This window comes from Squalius cephalus (assembly GCF_949319135.1).
Source record: "Squalius cephalus genome assembly, chromosome: 1".
Lineage (NCBI taxonomy): Eukaryota > Metazoa > Chordata > Actinopteri > Cypriniformes > Leuciscidae > Squalius > Squalius cephalus.
This window is the reverse complement of record NC_137122.1, coordinates 26,412,845-26,433,155: the sequence shown is the minus strand read 5'-3', so window position 1 is coordinate 26,433,155 and position 20,311 is coordinate 26,412,845. Positions and strand designations below refer to the sequence as shown.

The window sequence follows — 20,311 nt, the reverse complement described above, 5'->3', positions numbered from 1 at the left end:
ACATATGAGGTAAGTTCTGTCTAGTGTGCTTTAGCTGAAAGTGTGTTTAGTTTATTGCATTACAGGCTCGTTTTGAGGGTTGTTTTGGACGTAAGTCTTAAAAATTAATTTGATTTAATATATGAAAAAATACACATTTCTTCTGACTGATTTCGCTAATGTTATACAATGATATAACGTTACTACATCTCCCAGAATTCTCCGAGCGAAACCCCTTAACCACTCCTGTTCCACAGCACTGCAAGCGCGTAATTCGAAATAGCATCTTTTCAGCCAATACACCGACGACTTTTGTCCGTTCAGAAAAACGGACCAATGGCGCTTCGAGATTTACGCGAAAGCCAATCAGAGCGCAGCAGCGACCGTGATGGGCGTATCTGTCTTCTGGCCAGTGAGCGCCCAGAGTTGATGTTTAAACTGTCCGCGCAGGCGTGGCTAAGCGACCGGGGGGAGGGGTTTAATGGAAGTTGCATGGTTGGATCAGAGGAGAGTTGTGTTTTAAACAGTCCAACACTATTAGTTAACAGGAATTAAGTAGGCTAATCAGTAAAACTGATTATATTAATTTAAGGTCTAATACTCACAGATTTAAGTATTAATTTCGGATCACTGTGAAGCATTATCGCTGCAAACTGAATTCTCCAATCCTTCCTTGAAATGAAAGCGGGCGGTAAGTAACGTTAACTAAGTTACTTTATTCTTATCGAATAATTAATTTTTCAGTTGTAAATGCGTATGTTCATATTTCATCAACATTGATGAACATTTATCTTTCGATTACATCATAATCAGAGCTGAATATATATATATTTTTAATGCTTACAAAGTTGAGACGTACTGACCCGTTAACCTGTATATAATTGAAGTAAACTTTCATTACTTCAATATAAATATTGTTCCCATATCCATAACTGTGTTATTGAATTGTCCTTAATACATACTCTGAGGTAATATCTCCTAAAGATAGGTCACTTGTCCTCTGTCCCATAAACTGGTTTATGAATAAGGAGGGAAAACTGGCCACTGGTTGTGAGCATGTCAAAACTGCCATTGCAAACTAACAAAACTATCCGTTATTAGTTACAATTTGTGTTTTATAGTTGTGTTAATGTATCTTTAAGCTTTTAAATTAGTTTAAACCGTAAATAGCCTCTTCCTGTGACCGATATTTTCGCAATGCAACTTCTTAGAATACAAAAATACCATGGTAATACCATGTTTTAATGGACGTGCACTGTGGTAGTACCGTGGTATTGTATTTACAGTCATGCTAATAACGCAATTTTGAATTTGATATTCCTTGAAGTACCTTGGTGTAACAATACCGAATATAGTAATATTGGCTCCACAATTTCAAAGTACCACACTTTTACTGTCTTTATACCATACTAGTAAACGTTACCACTAAAGTACTTTTTACAGTGCTCAACCAATAAAGGTTTTTATTTATTTATATTTAATGGTCAGTTTCCATTTCTAGCTGACAGAGTGACCAATATAATGCAGATATTCTTTATTAAATATAGTTTAATGCCATACAGTAAGATGTAGCCTACCTGTATGAATACTTGTATTAGACTGTAAATAAACTAAAACATTTAAGAACAGAATATGTGCACTATAATTTGACCAAACTGTTTGAACTTACAGTAGGCATAATGAATAATTCTGTTAAAAATCTGTTAGTTGTTCACCCAAAATGAAAATTATCCCATAATTTGCTCAATCTCTACTTCAGAAGGCCTTCATTTTATGATGGATGGATGCATGCACTTTTTGGGCCTCAAAATCTCAGTTAATAATTGGTTTAATTACCTTTAATGGTCCAAACAAACCCAGTTATTGATATTAATAATCTCAAAACGGCCAGTTAATCGACTAGTATAGGCCAGAATAACAGTGACGAACTGCAATATCAAGAAGTTCCTGGCCACACACTGATTGCCTGCAATTATATTCAAAATGTGATTCAGTGTTGTTGTTTAATCGTGATTTTCTTCATTCTCCGTTTGTAGTGCTCCACTGTCGATGTGCCAAATGTTTCTCTCTCCCTGTCCGGAAGCGTGTCCGAAAGCGTGCGTCTGCCGTCACGCTGCTGTCTCTTCCTGAGGAGCTGCTCCTGTACGTCCTCCAACGCCTCTCCGCTGAGGATCTCCTCTCCGTCAGAGCGGTTCGTCAAGATGGACGCCTTACTTGCAACCTCAGAAATTCCCCGTTAACTGAAAGTGCATTTGTGATGTTGAATGTCATGTGATCCCGCAGGTTCATTCTCATCTCCGTGACATTATTGATGGTAACTCAAGTGTCTGGGCACGAGTGAGCTTCAAAGACCGCTGGCCGGCCCTCAACACCGTTTGGCTCTTTGAGAGGTATGATATACAACGACGTTTGCCATATTTACCATACTATAAACCATATTTACTGTTGTTTGTGGTTAAGTATTTTAAAGAGTTTGGAAATACATGATTCTCATCATTTACTCATTCCTAAGTCAATCAAAACCCGTAAGACTTTCGTTCATCTTCGAAGCACGAATGAAGATGTTTTCAATGAAATCTGAGAGATTTCTGTCTCTCCATATAAAGACTGAAGCTTCAAAACGTCCATATAGAGATAACATAAATCCATGTGAATCGAGCGGTTTAATCTAAGTCTTCAGAAGAGGCACGATCGCTATGATGAACCGATTTAATTTAGGCTTTTATTCGCATATAAGCTTTGATCAGCGAACAACATGCATATATTGTGAACAAAATGACATAAGGGTGAGTAATTGATGACAGGATTTTCATATTTGGGTGAACTAACCCTTTACAATTCATTCAGATCAGTTTGTGAACTATTTAAGGACATGTTATAGGTAGATACATTCACTGTAGAAATGAATTTGAATAGTTTCATGCCTGAACATACAGGTGAAACTCGGAAAATTTGAATATCGTGCAAAAGTTCATGTATTTCAGTAATTCAAATTAAAAGGTGAAACTAATATATTTAGTATATATATCTATATACATATGCATGATTATACTTTTCAGAGGGCCGACATTTCTGCATTTAAAATCCTTTATTGATTTCATGTAATATTCAAATTTTCTGAGATTTTGAATTTGGGGTTTTCATAAGCTCAAATCATCAAAATTATAACTTTTGCACAATATTCTAATTTTTTGAGTTTCACCTGTATATATTTTTTACAATTCCATGATATTTCCAGGTTTTCCAAAGCTCTGTTTTCATGGTAATGCCTAAATTGTGATACCTAAAGCATGCTAGTTCCTGTTTGATGTCCATAATTCCACATTTGAAATGAATTTTCTCATCCTCGACCATATCTAGGGCTGCGGAGAAAGGAAACTTTGAAGCTGCTGTGAAACTAGGAATTGCGTATTTGTACAATGAAGGGCGTAAGTTTCTTAGTTTTTTTTGATTGAGTGATGTAATGGTCTGAGTGACTGATCAGAGCTGTAATGACGTGTGAATGTTCTTCAGCGTCGCTCAGCGAAGAGGGTCGTGCCGACCTGTGCGGCCGCATGGCGTCTCGATACTTCAGCCTGGCCGAGAGCCTCAGGTCCCCGCTGGCCGAGCCGTTCATCTGGCTGTTCATCCGCCCGCCCTGGTCCATGTCTGGAGGCTGCTGTAAGGCTCTGGTGTACGACCAACTCCAAGCCGAGTGTGAGACCAACCTGGTGAGCCATTCCTGGAGTTCCCAGCATTCACTTCCACTACAGTTCAACTCCTTCAGGCCCAGTACACAGTTACATTTCTTAGATTTTTACACGTTACAACTATTAATGCAAGTATTAACCTTTCGTTCTAATTAAGTTCATAGTCAGATATATGTTACAGAGTGAAACTAGGTATTTACTGAGACCAAATTCTGATTGGGAACTGAAAAAAGGGTTCTGAGTATTTAGTTTTTTGGTAACACTTTACAACAAGGTTTCATTATTTAACTACATGAGTTAACCTTGAATTTGTATTAACTAACGTGAACAAATACTGTACAAATGTATTGTTAGTGGTTTAGATTAGTTCATGTTAGTTAATACATTAACTAATGTTAACAACTGAAACCTTACTGTAAAGTGTTAACAATAAAATTATTTTTTTTTTTATAAATGAGCTGGTTCTTGTAAACCCAAACTCCATGAATTATTTATCATATTTTCCATAGTTTGTTTCTCATTAATTTAGTTATTAATATTGTTCACTATTAAAATCATCTGATTTTGAATTGAGAATTACACACACAAACACAAACACACACACACACACACACACACACACACACACACACACACACACACACATCTCAATATCACACACATACTTACAGTATGTTACAAAAGATTATTTCTATTTCAAATAAATGCTGTTCTTTTGATCTTTTTATTCAACAAAGAATCCTGAAATTTGTTTTATCACGTTTTCCACAAAATATGAAGCAGCACAACTGTTTTCAACATTGATAATAATCAGAAATGTTTCTTGAAATCATCATATTAGAATGATTTCTGAAGGATCATGTGACACTGAAGACTGGAGTAATGATGCTGAAAATTCAGCTTTGATCACAGGAATCAATTACATTTTACAAGATATAATCGGTAATAAAATTTTCACATTGTAATTTTGATCAAATAAATCCAGTCTTCGTGAGCATGAGAGACATTAAAAAACATAAAACAAAAAATACTGACCCCAAACAAGGTAGTGTAGATAAATAAAATACACAATTGTTGATAAATATTTTTTTTCTTCCAAATTTTCATTTGGTTTACAATTCTTTTTCTTCCTCAAAATATTGTCAGTATGGGATCGTGTTTTTTCTTTTCTTTATTCCTCTCTCTTGACAACAAAAAATGACCGGAATCTGTAATCATATTTATCCAATTTATATTTGTCAGTCATGACGCAGATGCCATCTAGTTTTAAACACATCCTAATGTCTCTTTCATTCTTTCCTCTGGTCTGTATAGGAACGGAGAGGGATGTTATATTACTGCTTGGCTAGAGTCCTCCAGCTGTTTGATGTGAGTTGGTTTTGTTCTTGAAAAGATGGCCGCCTAATCTGAGATTGATTGTGTAAACAGATGTACAATACTACCAGGTTTTGCAGATGGAGTCTTTACATTTATCCTCAAAAACTAGAGCGTGAAATGTTACTAATTTCTGACATCCACAGGATGTTCATCATTACTATGGTCAAGTTGGGTGTGGGCTGCTTATTTGGTGTTTTCTGTGTATGGACTTTATCATTCGTGCTTCTCAGTCAATATGTCCCAGAGAAACGCTTGTGTTAATGAGTGCCGCTCCGCTCTGGTTCTCCCGTAACCCCCTTGAGTGTTAACTCAATCTGTGACTCTGTGTGTGTGTCAGGATGAGGAGAAGCGTGAGGAGGCTACGTCCATGCTGAAGGAGTCGGCTCGTTGCGGGAGTGTGCAGAGCTCGTATCTGCTGTGGGAAATGAACCGCGGCACGTCGGTAAGAGCTTCTTCAGCGCTCGTGATGACGCTACTCCTGTATCTCTGCAGCCTGTGTGCTGATCTCTGGTTTATTTTCTGTCCTCAGATCGCTGACCCCGGCAGGTATCTGCAGTGCATGCGCACACTCAGGGACTACGCTGCTAAAGGATGCTGGGAAGCTCAGGTGACTGGAGAAATGATGTGTAGAGAAAATTATAGAGGACCTTTTATGTTTTTTTTTTTTTTTACATGTTCAGCTTTCTTTAGTGTGTAATGTTGCTGTTTGAGCATGAAAAAGGTCTGATAAGCACAAAGTCACTCCAGAGGGAGTTATTCTCTATATCAGTAACACTGTTTCTGAACTCCCTGAAACGCCTCCATATTAATCTCTGTGAAAGTTTGATACTTGTACGTTTTGTCCATCAAGATAATTATCACAGATGAACTCAACTTTTATGAATTTTGTTGCCTAAATGCAGTCGCCAGAAGTAAAAAGCTAAAGGTAGACCATAAACGAACTACACCACGGTCCCACAACTTGAACGTCACCATCATTAAGCTTCCGACAACTCTGTTTTTATCTAAAAACATTTTCCCAGAACGTTTGAGTTAGAGTTTGTAAGAGCACAATTATGAGCATAATGATGCTGTAAAAGCTGAGTTTTACCTGTTCAGCGTGATGATGTTTAATCTCCTCAACAGCCACTGTAGTCCCATTTACCTACTTGTTAGCAACAGCCTATTTCAAGACATGTAACCGCTTAAAAAAAATCACGAGTGGGGGGGGGGGGGTATTACTGGTGTATTTTATGCCATAGAATAATACGTGAAACTTTCTTGAGCTTGTGTTCACCACAGACCTTATTTTATGCTTTTAACCAAAACCCCATTCAGAAAACCCATGGTCTTTGGGACGATGGAACCGGAAGTGCGAAAATGTAACTCTGCGTTTTGGCCTACAAAGTGATGTCATACCTGCTCAACTATATTCCCCATTTAAATAATTAATGCCCAAGGCATACGCAAAATAAGGGATTGAGGTATAGTAGTGCAAATGCTGTTTTGTGTTGAGGTATTATTATTTATATTTTTTTATTACTTTCGGGGGAACGAAAGTTGCACATAAAATACATTTTTATAAAATATATCTAAAAAATCTATTTTTGTCCGTTTACTTTTTTTCCTTTGATGGCTCAGCCTTCAGTGTAGTTTCATTTTTTTGACCTTTGTTGTTTCGAAAATGATGACTGTGATGGGGTGTTTGAAGTCATTACCAACCATCCGTCTCCATTATTCCTCCATTCTCACAATGTCAGTGCTCTGTGCGCGCTCATAATGGAAGTGCACACCCTGGGAAAGATGCGTCATATTTCCTGTTATCTCATCTGGAGGTTTTGTCTGCCATTGTTGACATTGACTTGTAATAATCAGCAGCTGTGCCAGATTGAAAGCCACTCTGATGTGTGTAAATGGGTTTGGATGGAGGCTCTTCAAATGAAGAGTAATGCCTTTTTTGTTCAAATCTGTGCATTTGTGATGCCGTATTAAACACACACGCACACACAGAGGGTTCATGTTTATCTAACTTGTCTGTTCTGATCTCCCAGCTGGCGTTTGCGAAGTCATGTGGCACCGCTAACCCTCTGGGTCTGGAGCCGCGGGCCTGCGCTGAACTCGTGGCCCAGTTCTTCCACTCCGGGCCGTCGCCCCTGCAATACCCGCTAAGTCTGCAGGGACAGGACATTACCACTAAGAGGTACGTCATCAATGGTTTGGACAAACGCCCATCTCAAAATATTCCTACAGGGTTTCACAGTATACAGTCATGAAAAACCTGCAATATCAGGGGATTTTAAAGTTGTTGTTTCTTGGCTTGAAAGTCACATTTGTTTGTTTTGTCTAACTTTAAAACATAAATATACATTTTTTTTTAGAATTTAGAATTCGGAAAATTACGAAGTCTAAAATGGAAATAAATCAGTTATAGCTATATAGAAATGTGTTTATCATTTTTGTTAGTTTAATTATTAAAACTAAAATGAATATTTAAAATGTAAAAGTCAATTTGTATTAATAAATATTATAATAATATATAAAAATATTAAAATAACACTGAGTGTTGCATGCTTTTATATTTCCAGCAAAATCCCTGTGAATATATTGCAAATATTCAATACTTATCTCTAAACAAATGCAGACTGTCCCCTGAATCTAATTACTAAAGCACTATTACAGCATTTTTTGGTGATAAAATGATGGTCAGGTTGGCCACGGTGTGTTTAGTTCTCATATTATTTATGAATCACTGATTGAACAAATCCTGTGTCCTTTGCTTTTCAGCTTCATGTTTTACACTCATCACCCGTATGTTTTTGCAGGTATATTCTGGTGGACTGGCTGGTGGAGGTGACTACCATGAAGGACTTCTCCAGTCAAGTGCTGCATGTGACCATCGGATGCGTGGACCGCTATCTGAGCCTGTGTTCAGTGCCCAAGGCCCAGCTGCAGCTCCTGGGCATCGCCTGCATGGTGATCTGCACTCGGTGAGCAACGAGACGCTCTGCTGATCGTGTTCTTGAACTGAACGATTAATCGTTAAAAGATTGCAATGTTAATTCAACCACCCAACGCAATCTTTTTCCTAAATCACAACGATTCGACTATTTCTATTAAACCTTTGACGAGTACGTTCACAATGAGCGTTTTCGCTATTGAAATATTCATTCAAGAGATTCGTTAAAAAATGTATTCATCCTGTAAATGAAACAAGAAGTCTTTATGAGTGAGTCTAGCTTTGTTCGAAATCGCCCTCGATTCACTATTCCCTACATTGCTCCACTAATGTTGTCCATTTGAAAGAGTGAATGAAAACAGTGAGTGAATTCAGACACTGAGTGGGTCGGAAGGGCAGCCGCTTTTGCATAGTTTGTACTTGCTGATTAATAATCATTTGAAACTTATCAAACTGACAGCTCCAGTAGTATTGAGAAGATTTATCTTGAACTCTGGCGTAAAAACTATAAATTTGACTAAACAATTTAAAAATCAATTATATAGGAATTGGAAATAGCCGTTGAGTGTACATCAGTTGTAAACTCATTGCAGTGCGTTGTGGGATTGAATGAGTGCACTCGATAACATTCACTATGGTTTGGGATTTTAAGCGATTTTTGACACAGCCATTGAATCATTCATTCAAGAGATTTCTTCCAAAACATTTTCATCCAGTAATAAAATGAGTTAAGTCTTTGAATGAGTCATTGAATTACTCATTCAAGACATTTGTTCAAAAACATTGATTCATCAAGTAATAAAATGGGTAAAGACTAAGTGAATCGTTGAGTTATTCATTCAACAGATTTGTTCAAAAACATTGATTTATCAAGTAATGAAATGAAGTAAAGTCTTTGAGTGAGTCATTGAATCATTCATTAAAACCGATTTCTCATCAACAAAAAAACAATCTGATTAAATATTTTTTAAATTGAGTGCAGCAATTGACATTTTGTCAGAACATCTTGTAAATTGCATGTTATTTTGTTTAGTTGTCTGTTTCGAATAATGGGAGAATCGTCATCTCTATTTGAAACAAAAAGATTTGATTCTTAGTTTGTCCAGAATCATGCAGCTCTATTCTAGACTGAACACTTTTTTTTTTTTAAATCTTCTGACTCAGATACATCAGTAAAGAGATCCTGACCATCCGTGAGGCGGTGTGGCTCACTGACAACACCTATCAGTATGAAGACCTGGTGCGCATGATGGGGGAGGTCATCTCTGTGCTGGACGGGAAGATACGGGTCAGTTACTGAAGGACTCTTGTTTGCTTTCACTCCAGCACACAAAAGCCTCATTATAGACTAGCAGCTCAGATGAATGTGTCTGAGGTTTAGACCTCGACGCCAAAGCTGAGTGAGCAACCAGTCTAGATGGCATTTTAAGACCTCGTCTCTCAATGCAAAGGTTATTCCAGAAGGCATTGCAATGCTCTTAATAAGAAAAAACAAATAAATAATTGAGCAGAATGTTGACCTTAAATGCATTTCATTGATCATTGACCAGCAATCTAATCAAAAATGAATTATTTTTTTTTAAAGCAGAATTTAAATTAATTGTATTAAGCCAGTATTTATAATAATTATTTTTGGTCTATTTGTGTAGAGTATTTTGCCCAGATCTGAAATATTTAAGTAACATTCCATAGACAATCTTATTTGTATATTGATCGTTTGTTTGTGTATATACAGATATTTTACAAATAATATCATAGTAATATCATATACTCAATATTTTATTTGATACTTTGAGTGCCATACAGCTTTCTTAGAAGCATGTTAGCATAAAACGAATTAATTGAGAGTTGATAAAGATAGAGATTGACTGATATTTCAATTTCTTTACAGCTGATACTTGTTCAAGTTTCCGATAACTGATATGCGAAGCCAATGCTTTTAGATTAATATTGCTTGAATAATAAAAAGTATTTTTTTATTTAAAAATGTATGCAAAAATATTAAAAATGTGAAGTTGCTTTACGTTTGAACATCGGGGCTTCCCGTTGAATGCGCAGTAGTGTAATGACAAAGGCGTATCAGATGAGGAAAGAGGGCATTTTATTAGTAAAACCAATATTTCAGAAAGTGGAAAAAGTGAAAGTCAAACAATTATCATCTGTATTTAATAAAAGATAGTTTCACAGTCCTAATTATTTGCTCCCAGTGCTCAATACTTGGGAGTTTAATTTTAGTGTTTTTCTTGTCTTTTCAGTGAACATTTGGCAGTGCAAGTAAGAAAAAAAAGGGCCAGTAGTTCATATTTTTACTTGACCTGCCAAAATATTCACTGGGCCTGCCACAAAAATTATAAATAAATAAAATGGTTATGTTTTTGTGGGTTTTGATCCATGTAACCTTCTATTTTATTAAATTAGGTTATGACACCCAAATTTGAGAGATTAGTGAAATTTCACAATTCATTTCTCAAATTATCTTCTTTTATGTCAGAATTAATTTTTTTGGGGTGAACTGTCCCTTTAATACCAATTTAAAACATGCCATTATTTACACAAGTGTAAATGCATTCATACCACCTCTGAGCTGTGATGAACAGTCTGTAAATATATCTACATGCCAATTCAGATGCAGCTTCTGTTTTTTTTTTTATTACTATAATTATTATTATATTATTATTTCTAAAGCTACTTTTTGTAATGTGGTTTTGATGCTTTTCTAACTTAACAACAATAATGATTTGAAACTATCTTTTGGGGGTAATTTCTCAGCAATATTTAATATGTGATCAATTAGTTAACACATCATACATTTTTAATCGCTTGACAGGTGTAGTATAAAAATAACTGACTGAGGATACTCTCCATAATTGTGTGTGTGTGTGTGTGTGTGTGTGTGTGTGTGTGTGTGTGTGTGTGTGTGTTGGTCTGTTCAAGCAGCTCTTCTCGTGGAGCCCTGGCTCTTGTGCTCAGTAATTGATTTCTGTGTTAATGTTGTGTTTCAGACCGTCACAGTGCTGGATTATGGGGAAGTGCTGCTGTCTCTGGTCCCTGCGGAGCGACGCAGTTCTCACCTCTTCAAATACATCTGTGAACTCTCTCTGCTCTGCTCGCCTCTCACCGTTCCCGGGCCGGCCCGACTCGCCAGCGCCATCCTGCTGCTCACCAGAGCGCTGCACAACTACGGTACTAGCGCCATCCCACCAGAAATATCACGTTACATCTACTGTAAAACGCTGGCAACTGTAGTTTCACTGTAAAAAATACTGTGGCAGTGTTTCCAGTTTTATAGGGCTGAGTTAAAAATAAGGATTTCTTGATTTTAATCGATTCCCATTTCGATGAACGGATATGGTTTCTTAATCGATCTTTTAGTCTGTGAGGTTTTCAGTTCATGCATGAACAAAACTTCACTAAACATATTTTTCTTTGAGAAAAATGTACATGTGCTGTACCTGATATATTTACAAATGAATTGAAATTGAATCGCAAGCTTGTGTATTGACATGGAATCGAATCAAGACTTTTTTTCAATGCCCAGTAATGTAATTTTAAAATACCTAGTACTTGAAGTATCAAAATATGCCTTTTTACTTTAAAATTTACCAATAAGCATCACAATAAAACAGGTGGAAGCCACTAGAAACTAGAACTAGAAGCCCACATGATCAATCAGGGTTCATCATAAGTGACTTGTCCATAAAACGTAGTCAATACTGTTAAATGTAGACGGTGCACAGGGTCAAATACACACAAGCACAAAACACCTCCAGGGTAACACACAACACTAAAATACTGCAATAAACATGAACTAAACAACAGAACATGTTACACAAAACACTTAAACACTTTTACACAATTACTTGACTTGTAACAAAAAAAGAGGAAACAATTAATTATACAAAATATAAGCATATGTGATGTCACACAGGGACTTCTGTCTTTTTACGGGTTTTCATCATAAATTAAATGGCAAATTTTTACTGGCAAAACTAGAGATGTATTATATATCGGCCACCATATCGGTATCGGCTGATATATGTTCATTTTTAATGTTATCAGTCTGATAAGAAAATTTGGCCGATATATTAAAGCCGATCAATTTTAAATTGTTTTTAACATTTTTAAATTGTTTTAAATTGCTTGAAATATGATTGGAATCACTTCAAAAAAGGAAAATACAGTAGCCTAAATGTGCAGAGCAAGTCTTTCATATTGGTTTAATAAAATCATGATGAGAAGAACATTATAATTGTGTGTTTGGGATATGGCTTTTCATTGTGAGACTTTTGTTTTTGTAACCAGGCTCTCAAAAATGATATAAAAATTTGGATTTAGATTTTATCGGCCAATATCGGTTACCGGCTTTCATATTGTTGCATCCCTAGGCAAAACCATGAATTTGACAGTATTCTACAGTAAAATTGCATATAATGCGGTTAAACCATTGACAGTTTTTTCACCGTATAACTTAGTTAACCAATTAACAAGTTTTAGTCATTTTTACATAAGAATACTGCACCAACTGAAGAAGAGCTGCAACCAAAAATCAAATGTTCATCTCGTTTTGAGAAGTTGCGACACTCACTCTAGATTCTAGAGTAATAAACTTGAGCTTTAGGAAACGTTTCAGACATTCTCAAGGCCTTCGCCTTCTGATGAAGCTCAAGTTTATTCCTCTAGAGCGAGTGTTGCACCTTTTCTGTAAAACTTACAGTGTAGAACTGGGCTGAACCATTCCTCTAACTTGTACAAGCCTTATTGAAGTTTTCCCGGTCCGTTTCTCCACAGTTCCTGTGTGGCCCATCCAGCTGGAGGAAAACACGGGCTTCTCCAAGCAGGATCTGGTCTCCTGTGCTTTATCGCTCTACGTCAAGTGGTGAGTGTCAGTTATCCGCACAGTTGTCTACATGCGTTTCATCTAATGAAGTTTAGTGGTTGTTCTGACCCCGAGAGAAGTGGTGTTTCCATGGAGCCGGTGATGTGCAGTCAAACGGGTGTTAACACGTTATCTGTGCTTGTCACTCTTGCCCTTTATGAGGCGCACAATCATCTCCTCTGGGTTTGAGGAGTTTAGCTGGTGTTAGCATGTTGCTAAGCTAAAAATATTCTCTAATTGGCAAACAAAGACATTGGGTGAAATAGTGCATTTTGTAAATGCAAAGCTATTTTCTACCAGTACTTTTCAGTTCCTAATGGGATATTATATTTCTTTTGACATTTCCTATTTTCTTCTAGCGTCTTCAATTAATGTTTTTATTGAGCTTGTCGCAATGCATTCTGGGTTTGCCTTCTAAATCAAGCACACATTAAAGGGCTTTGACTTTTCCTAAATAAGGTGTAACTGTCCTGCCTACAGGTTGGAATAGACTTTGATGCCTTAAAATGCGTACTCGATTTTGGACTAAATCCGTTGTCTCATCTTGTGGGCCTTTTGCGTTTTCTCTGAGAAAACTGAAGCTTTGCTGCTCGAGTATCTCGTGCGTCACTTGTTTTCCAGCGATTACTTTTATACAGCTGTCATTCTCTTCAGATAGCACAGGATGAGACTTCTTAGCAACTGCGATTTCTTTGAAGAATTTGGGATTATGTTGTGGGCCTGACATTTATTTACATTTTTGTTTTACAAAAATAACTACTTGTCACATGAAATGTGAGTGTTGCGATATTTAATATGAATCATAATTATAATATTTGTTTATTCATTATTGTGTTTTTATATTAATGTTTTTATATTAATTATTGTGTTTTTATATTAATGAATATTTGTAATCAATTTATTTTATGTAATATTTATTATCTGTGTTTATCTTTATTAACTTAGTTATAAAAAAAAGTTTATTTGTTTCCATATTAGTTATAAAATTGTATTGTTTTGTATAAGAATATTTATCTTTATTAATGTTATCATTATTAGTTGCATATTATGCATTATATGCTTATTATGTTTATAATAGTTATAATAATTCTTATCTATTCATTTAGTTATTTTCTAATACATGAATGCGTCTTTTATGCTGTTATTGTTATAATATTATTAATTGCTACAAGTTGCAATATATGAATGTTTTATTTATATATATATATATATATATATATATATATATATATATATATATATATGTGTGTGTTATGTGCTGTTGTTTGTTTTTAGATTAGTTATAATATAAATATTATTTTTAGTATGTATAAATGAATGTAGAATGTATTTATTATTATTGCTAATAACGATATATAGTATTTAATACAACAATTTTATAACAGTTACATTATTTTTTTATCTTTATGATTAATTGAATTATTTTGTTGTTGTTATTAATTGCTATGAGTTGTAAATAATTGTTTTGTTATTAGTTTTTATATTATTAGTTATAATATTTACCACTATTTATGCTATAATTCATTAGTAAAAGATAGTATATTTTTATATAGTTATATAGTATATTTTATATTTAGTTATTTTTCTTTCTAATAATGATATATAACATAATAAAACAAGATTTAATTACTAGTTATATATTTTTTAATATTCATCATTAATGTACTATAATGATATATTCTTTAGAAAGTAAATGCTATGATTTTGACTTCATGGTGTCTTTAAAGCCAGACTGCTTTGATATCTGCGATTATATTGTGGTTGTGTCAAACTCACCAGTCTCCTTCACTGCATTCACAGTTTTGGTCAAGATGTGCCCAAAGATTACAGACACGTGTCTCTGACGGGTGTCAAGCAGAGGTTCGAGGATGATGCGTACCAGCAGATAAGCAGAGACGTGGTGAGTGTCTCAGAGTCTGCTCTCGTTGTGTTGATCATGTGAAGTGTGTCCTCTGAAGGGTGTGTGTGTGTGTGTGTGTCAGGTGATGAGCTTTAAGGAGCTGTGTCAGGTGCTGGAGGTGCCAGAGGTGGAGCTGCAGGTGGAGGAGTCCAGCGCTAGCAGTCAGATCACAGAGATGCACACCTTCCTGTCCTCGCCCGCCAGCAACAGCAAGAGGTGTGTGTGAACCAAACACTACACACAGGATAGAGAGGGCGGATGTATCGCCTAATATCAGTGTTTTAACCCTGAAGTTTGACGGATAAAAAAAAACTCTTATTGCGTAGCCCTCTTGTGAGTGCAAATATCTAGGAATCACATGATTAGGACATGGACACCAAGACCTATACTTGTCATTCACTTCTGTTTCTAGGGGGCGCTACAACTATGATCCTATTAACTATGATAAAGAAAATTGGCATTGACCAATACAATTGTACACACCACATCTACACAACTCATTGTTCTATATTTTATCTATTATACTCACAAATATAAGGACAGATCCTATATACAGGACAATGTTTGTGTGTGCGTGTGTGTGTGTATATATATATATATATATATATATATATATATATATATATATATATATATATATATACATAGACATAGATATAGATAGATAGATTGATAGATAGATAGATATAGATAGATATAGATATAGATAGATATATATATATATTGTTTTTCGATGATCAGTATCTGGCTGTATTTCTGTAATAAGTATATTGTCATTCATATTTTATTATAAAAATATACTGATCATTGAATATATCTGATATTGAGAGATAATATTTTTTTAATTAATTAGTATTTTTTTCTAACAGTATTTTATTTATATATACATTTATTTATTTATTTTAGCGTGAATTTTGTTAATAAATAAAACAGAAAAGGTCAGCTGTCATACGTTACTATTCATATAAACATTTTGACACCTGCAAATAGCTGAAAATTGTTACTAATGCATCTGTAATCCTGTTATGTTTCTCACTTTTCTGCATCTTGAAGACCATGTTTTGTTAGATGTGTGTGTGTGTGTGTGTGTAGAACAGGCTCTTTAAATGCGTTGTTGTTGTGTGTGTTGAGCAGGAGGCGGGAGGACAGCATGCAGGCGCACAGGGGCAGTTTCCTGGCCACTCCCACAGCCGAGCTGTCCAGCCAGGAGGAGATGCTGCTGGGAGACATGCTGGACTGGAGCCTCGACACCTCCTGCTCGGGGTACGAAGGAGACCGCGAGAGCGAGGGCGAGAAGGATGGAGAAGGTGAGATGACTCATATATCAACTACATCATATTCTGAATCATCTTACACTAAAACATTAAGACAAAACCAGTTGTCGTTGATGCGTGACGAGTCACATGAGTGTCACAAAATCGTTGTGTTATATATCAACTAGCGTGATCAGTATTTACATTAGGGCTGCACAATATATCGAAATATCGCAAATGTATATATCGCGATATGCATATCACAATGGCTTGCAATAACTAGGGTCATGAACAAAAGACGAAGAGAAAATCACTCACTGCTCTTGGCTGACAAACTTTTGTAGCTTTAATAAGAATCAGTATATATTTAATATTCATACAGTGAAAACTAAGCAGTGTTTTATTTTTACATTTGATTATTCAGTTTCTGTTGTTTAATAAACCTAATGTTGGATAACCTGAAACCCTAAACCCCGTGGTTTACACTGATGTTAAAATAACACTTCTTATAATGCTACAGTAAAACACTGCTGTTCACTTTCTGAAGCTGAAGGGATGTTTTCTTGTCACAAAAAGAATGTGAAACTAGGGCTGGGCGATATATCGATATAAAAAATATATCGATATATTTTTGAAATGCGATGTGGAATTAGACCATATCGCATATATCGATATAGTTCAAATTTGCGCTGTGATCCTTGCTCCCCGCGCCCTCGCCCCTCCTTTTCCACTCTGCGTGCGTGTTTAGAGCATGTTATGAGAGGCGAATCATGATTAATTCAGAAAACCAAGTACAATAGGAACTACCAGGCAGTGACGTAAGTGTACGCTGAAATAAAGTCTTTCACCTCAGAAAAACAGACTTTCCTGTCCTGTCAGTTATCCTGTAACGTTAGCGCACTCTTCAATTACACGCGCAAATGCGGCGGCGCGCACTGTATCGCCTCACTGTATATATAAAGTGCAAAAGAAACTATGAGCATGCAACGCCATTACGTTGTAAATTACACGAAATAAAAGTAATGCAGGTATGATTTTCATTCTATTCACCAGGAGCAGTTTCCATGTTTCATTAACAGTTCTTGTTAGTATTGTGTATTGTTACTGTCGTTTCCATATTAACCCCAAAATGCCACTTGTATGGCTCATACCAACATTGTATTAACAATAACTAGTTTAGGACTGCTATTTAATAGCTTTAGCAACATAGGCCTAATGTTTATTTATTAGTACTAGTCTTTACTATTAGTCTTATTCTTACAATTTATGTTAAGTAAAGGGGAAAAGTACTTGTGTGTGTGTTAACAAATTTTGTGTAAACGTGTTATAATTTGCCTGTATATATATATATATATATATATATATATATATATATAGGCAAATTATAACGTTTACACAAAAATTTGTTTATATATATATATATATATATATAGTCAAAGCCAAATATATATATATATATATATATATATATATATATATATATATATATATATATATATATATATATATATTTGACTTTGACTGAACATTTGCTCTCACTTTGTGGAAAAAAAATATCGGGATATATATCGTATATCGATATTCAGCCTAAATATATCGGGATATGACTTTTGGTCCATATCGCCCAGCCCTATGTGAAACACATATATAGGTTATATAATTTTAAATATATTTTAAAGATAAATTTAAGTTTATTTTACACACTTTAAGCATTATTATATCGCATAATTTAATGAGTTATCGCATATCGCAATTTTCTTCAATATCGTGCAGCCCTAATTTACATTTACATTCAGTGATTTAGCAGACGCTTTTATCCGTGTGTGTGTGTATTCAATTACTTTTAAAGAACTAGTTTACACAGAAATGACCCTAATGTCATTCCAATCCTGTATTTCTTTAACTCCATAAAAACATGCCCCCCCCCCCCCCAACTGAAAATGTTGTTACAAATTTCATTGATTACAATGATACTTAAATTACAAAAATAATAAATTATTACATTAAAAAATCTGTCTTTTTAATTAAATTATTAAAACAAGTTAATATTTAATTCAGTTGTTAAATTGTTAATTATAATAACATTTAATTAGTATCTCATTAATTGGAAAAATATTTCAGTTGAATTATTTAAATGATTATTTCACTGTTAAATTATTAAATTTAAATTATAAAATCTATTTTACATATTTCAATTTCAATTCTAAATTTAAATTATTTCAGATTAACTTGAAAAAAAAAAATATATATATATTTTTTTTTTATAAATGCGACTGCATTTGAGAGTTCTGTTCCTCGCGTAAAGCTTCAGCTGATGTGAAGCACACAGGTTGTGGCATTTATGGTGCTGGTTTGGAGCTCGCCTGTATAAATCACTGCTCACTCTCGATGTATTGAAAGCAGGAGCTCAGAGTTTCTGCCTACAATCTCATTTTGTGCATCATGGACAATTTTTTTACATTTTCATGGTTATTCCTTTTAAATTGCATTATGTTTGCGTTTAAGTCCCGTTCATTAAAGTTTGATGAGCAACTGTCTCTCTTTCTGCCCCAGTCTCAGTGATGGAGGTGCAGATGGAGCTGCCGGTGGAGAGCGCTGAGGGACATTGTTGCGCTCTCTCCAGCGATGACGACGACAACCTCTCTGAGGAACCCAGCGAGGAAGAGGAGGAGACCAGCAGTCGAAGCAGACCCTGGATACGCCACATATCCTCTTCCTCTTCATCGAGCACCTTTTGCACAGACCGCCGCAGCTCGGGCTACTCCTCCATCCAAAGCGTTCCCAGTCCGTCCGTCTCCTCGTCTCTGGTCTCTCCTCAGAATCTCTCCGGTTTCCGTCTCCTGCTGCCGCCCGCGCCGAGGACCCGCCGGCAGGTGAAGAGGAAGAACACTGCGGCTCACAGCGGAGGAGAAGCGGAGCGCGACGAGGGCGACGCCAACCTGGCCTTCCTCAGCCTGTGATCGACAGGAGGCTGCTGTCCCTTAACGCATCACTTCCTGGCCGCCCGCCAGGAGCACTTTCGTTCACGGGTGCTTTTTTTATCTCAGAGGGACACGGGCGTGAGTTCGCGTCCGTTTCAGAGCTTTTTTTAAGTAAGAACAAAGGTCATGGTTTTTTCTTCCCATAATGCATTTCACTTCAGCTCCTGACTGTTGACAAGCAACGTGATGAATGCCGATGAGTGTGTTGAAATCACTGGAACTGTCTCTGTTTTTGAAGTCTCGTGTACGTTGTGTTGCGTCTTCGTAAGTATTTAAAACCGGACTGTTTACAGAAACTGACTATTGTAGTTTATCAAATGTGCAAATATGTTTTTGTTTTTTTTACGAAGTTACATGCAGCTACGGAGGAAAGCGACTCGATCCATGAAGTTTCATGCCGATTAATGCACTGTCCGAACTGAACTGGTTTGTTTACGCGGATGTTTCTCGCCACGTATCTCGATTATTTATCTCGAACTCCGGTGTTTTGTGTATTCGCGCATTGCTTTGCGTTCGTCACATCTTCTGCCAAAGTTCCTACGTTAACGATTTTCATACCGTTTTCTCTTTCTGCTTGTGATACCACTGATGTTTTGACCTGTGAAGCCTGCAAACGTACAGCACATCTGTATGAACTATGTGTTTTTTTAAGACAGATCCGATGAATGTGATTGTTTGACATGCTTTTTCGTAATGACCTCGAGAGACACCGAGCACTTTTTTATGACCGATGCTGGAAAGCGAAATGTTGCTTCGTTACGAACGAGTCTCCATGTTTTATCTTTGATATGCTTGAACAATCAACCATACATATATATTTGTGAGTGTTCATCTGATTGAGGTTATGACACTAAAAGCATTAAGTTATTTTTGTGCAGGTCTTGTTGGTACTGTATGTCGAACATCACTAAGGATTGCGACTGTAAATAATTGTTCCTTGTTTATAACTGTAAATAAATAAATGTATGAAGCTGTGAAAGGTCATGTGAACTTGAAAACAGACATGTGTTTGTTATATTCTGAAAACCACAATAAAACAATGCAGTAGTTACATTTGCATGTCTACAGTGTTTCTTTTTCATACGGATGGGAACTTGTGGTTTGCACACATTCATTGCACTGAAGATTTAACTTAACTCTAAACATCACGCTTTAGCACAGACCTCAAGAGTTTTTAACACTGGTTTGATGAGGAGCAACTGCTGGTCAAACAGTTGTTAAAAGATTGAAGATGTTATTTAATTATAATGAAAAAAAAGTAAACTAGTAAAGATAAAAAAACAAAAAAATTGACTACCTGATTTACATGTTTTTAAAACTG

At 35.8% G+C, this 20,311-nt stretch overlaps 1 protein-coding gene across 1 annotated transcript; it reads left to right on the top strand.

The window, feature by feature from the left end:
• The first annotated feature begins 441 nt into the window (after positions 1-441).
• On the top strand, positions 442-20,046 carry ccnf (cyclin F). The gene is made up of 17 exons (XM_079879813.1): positions 442-670; positions 2,016-2,170; positions 2,263-2,369; positions 3,340-3,407; positions 3,493-3,689; positions 4,983-5,036; positions 5,383-5,487; positions 5,575-5,652; positions 7,076-7,224; positions 7,847-8,011; positions 9,145-9,268; positions 10,983-11,163; positions 12,769-12,856; positions 14,657-14,756; positions 14,839-14,972; positions 15,891-16,063; positions 18,563-20,046. The coding sequence occupies exons 1-17, from the start codon at positions 658-660 to the stop codon at positions 18,967-18,969; spliced, it is 2,298 nt and encodes a 765-aa protein (XP_079735939.1). The 5' UTR covers positions 442-657; the 3' UTR covers positions 18,970-20,046.
• Positions 20,047-20,311: the final 265 nt, after the last annotated feature.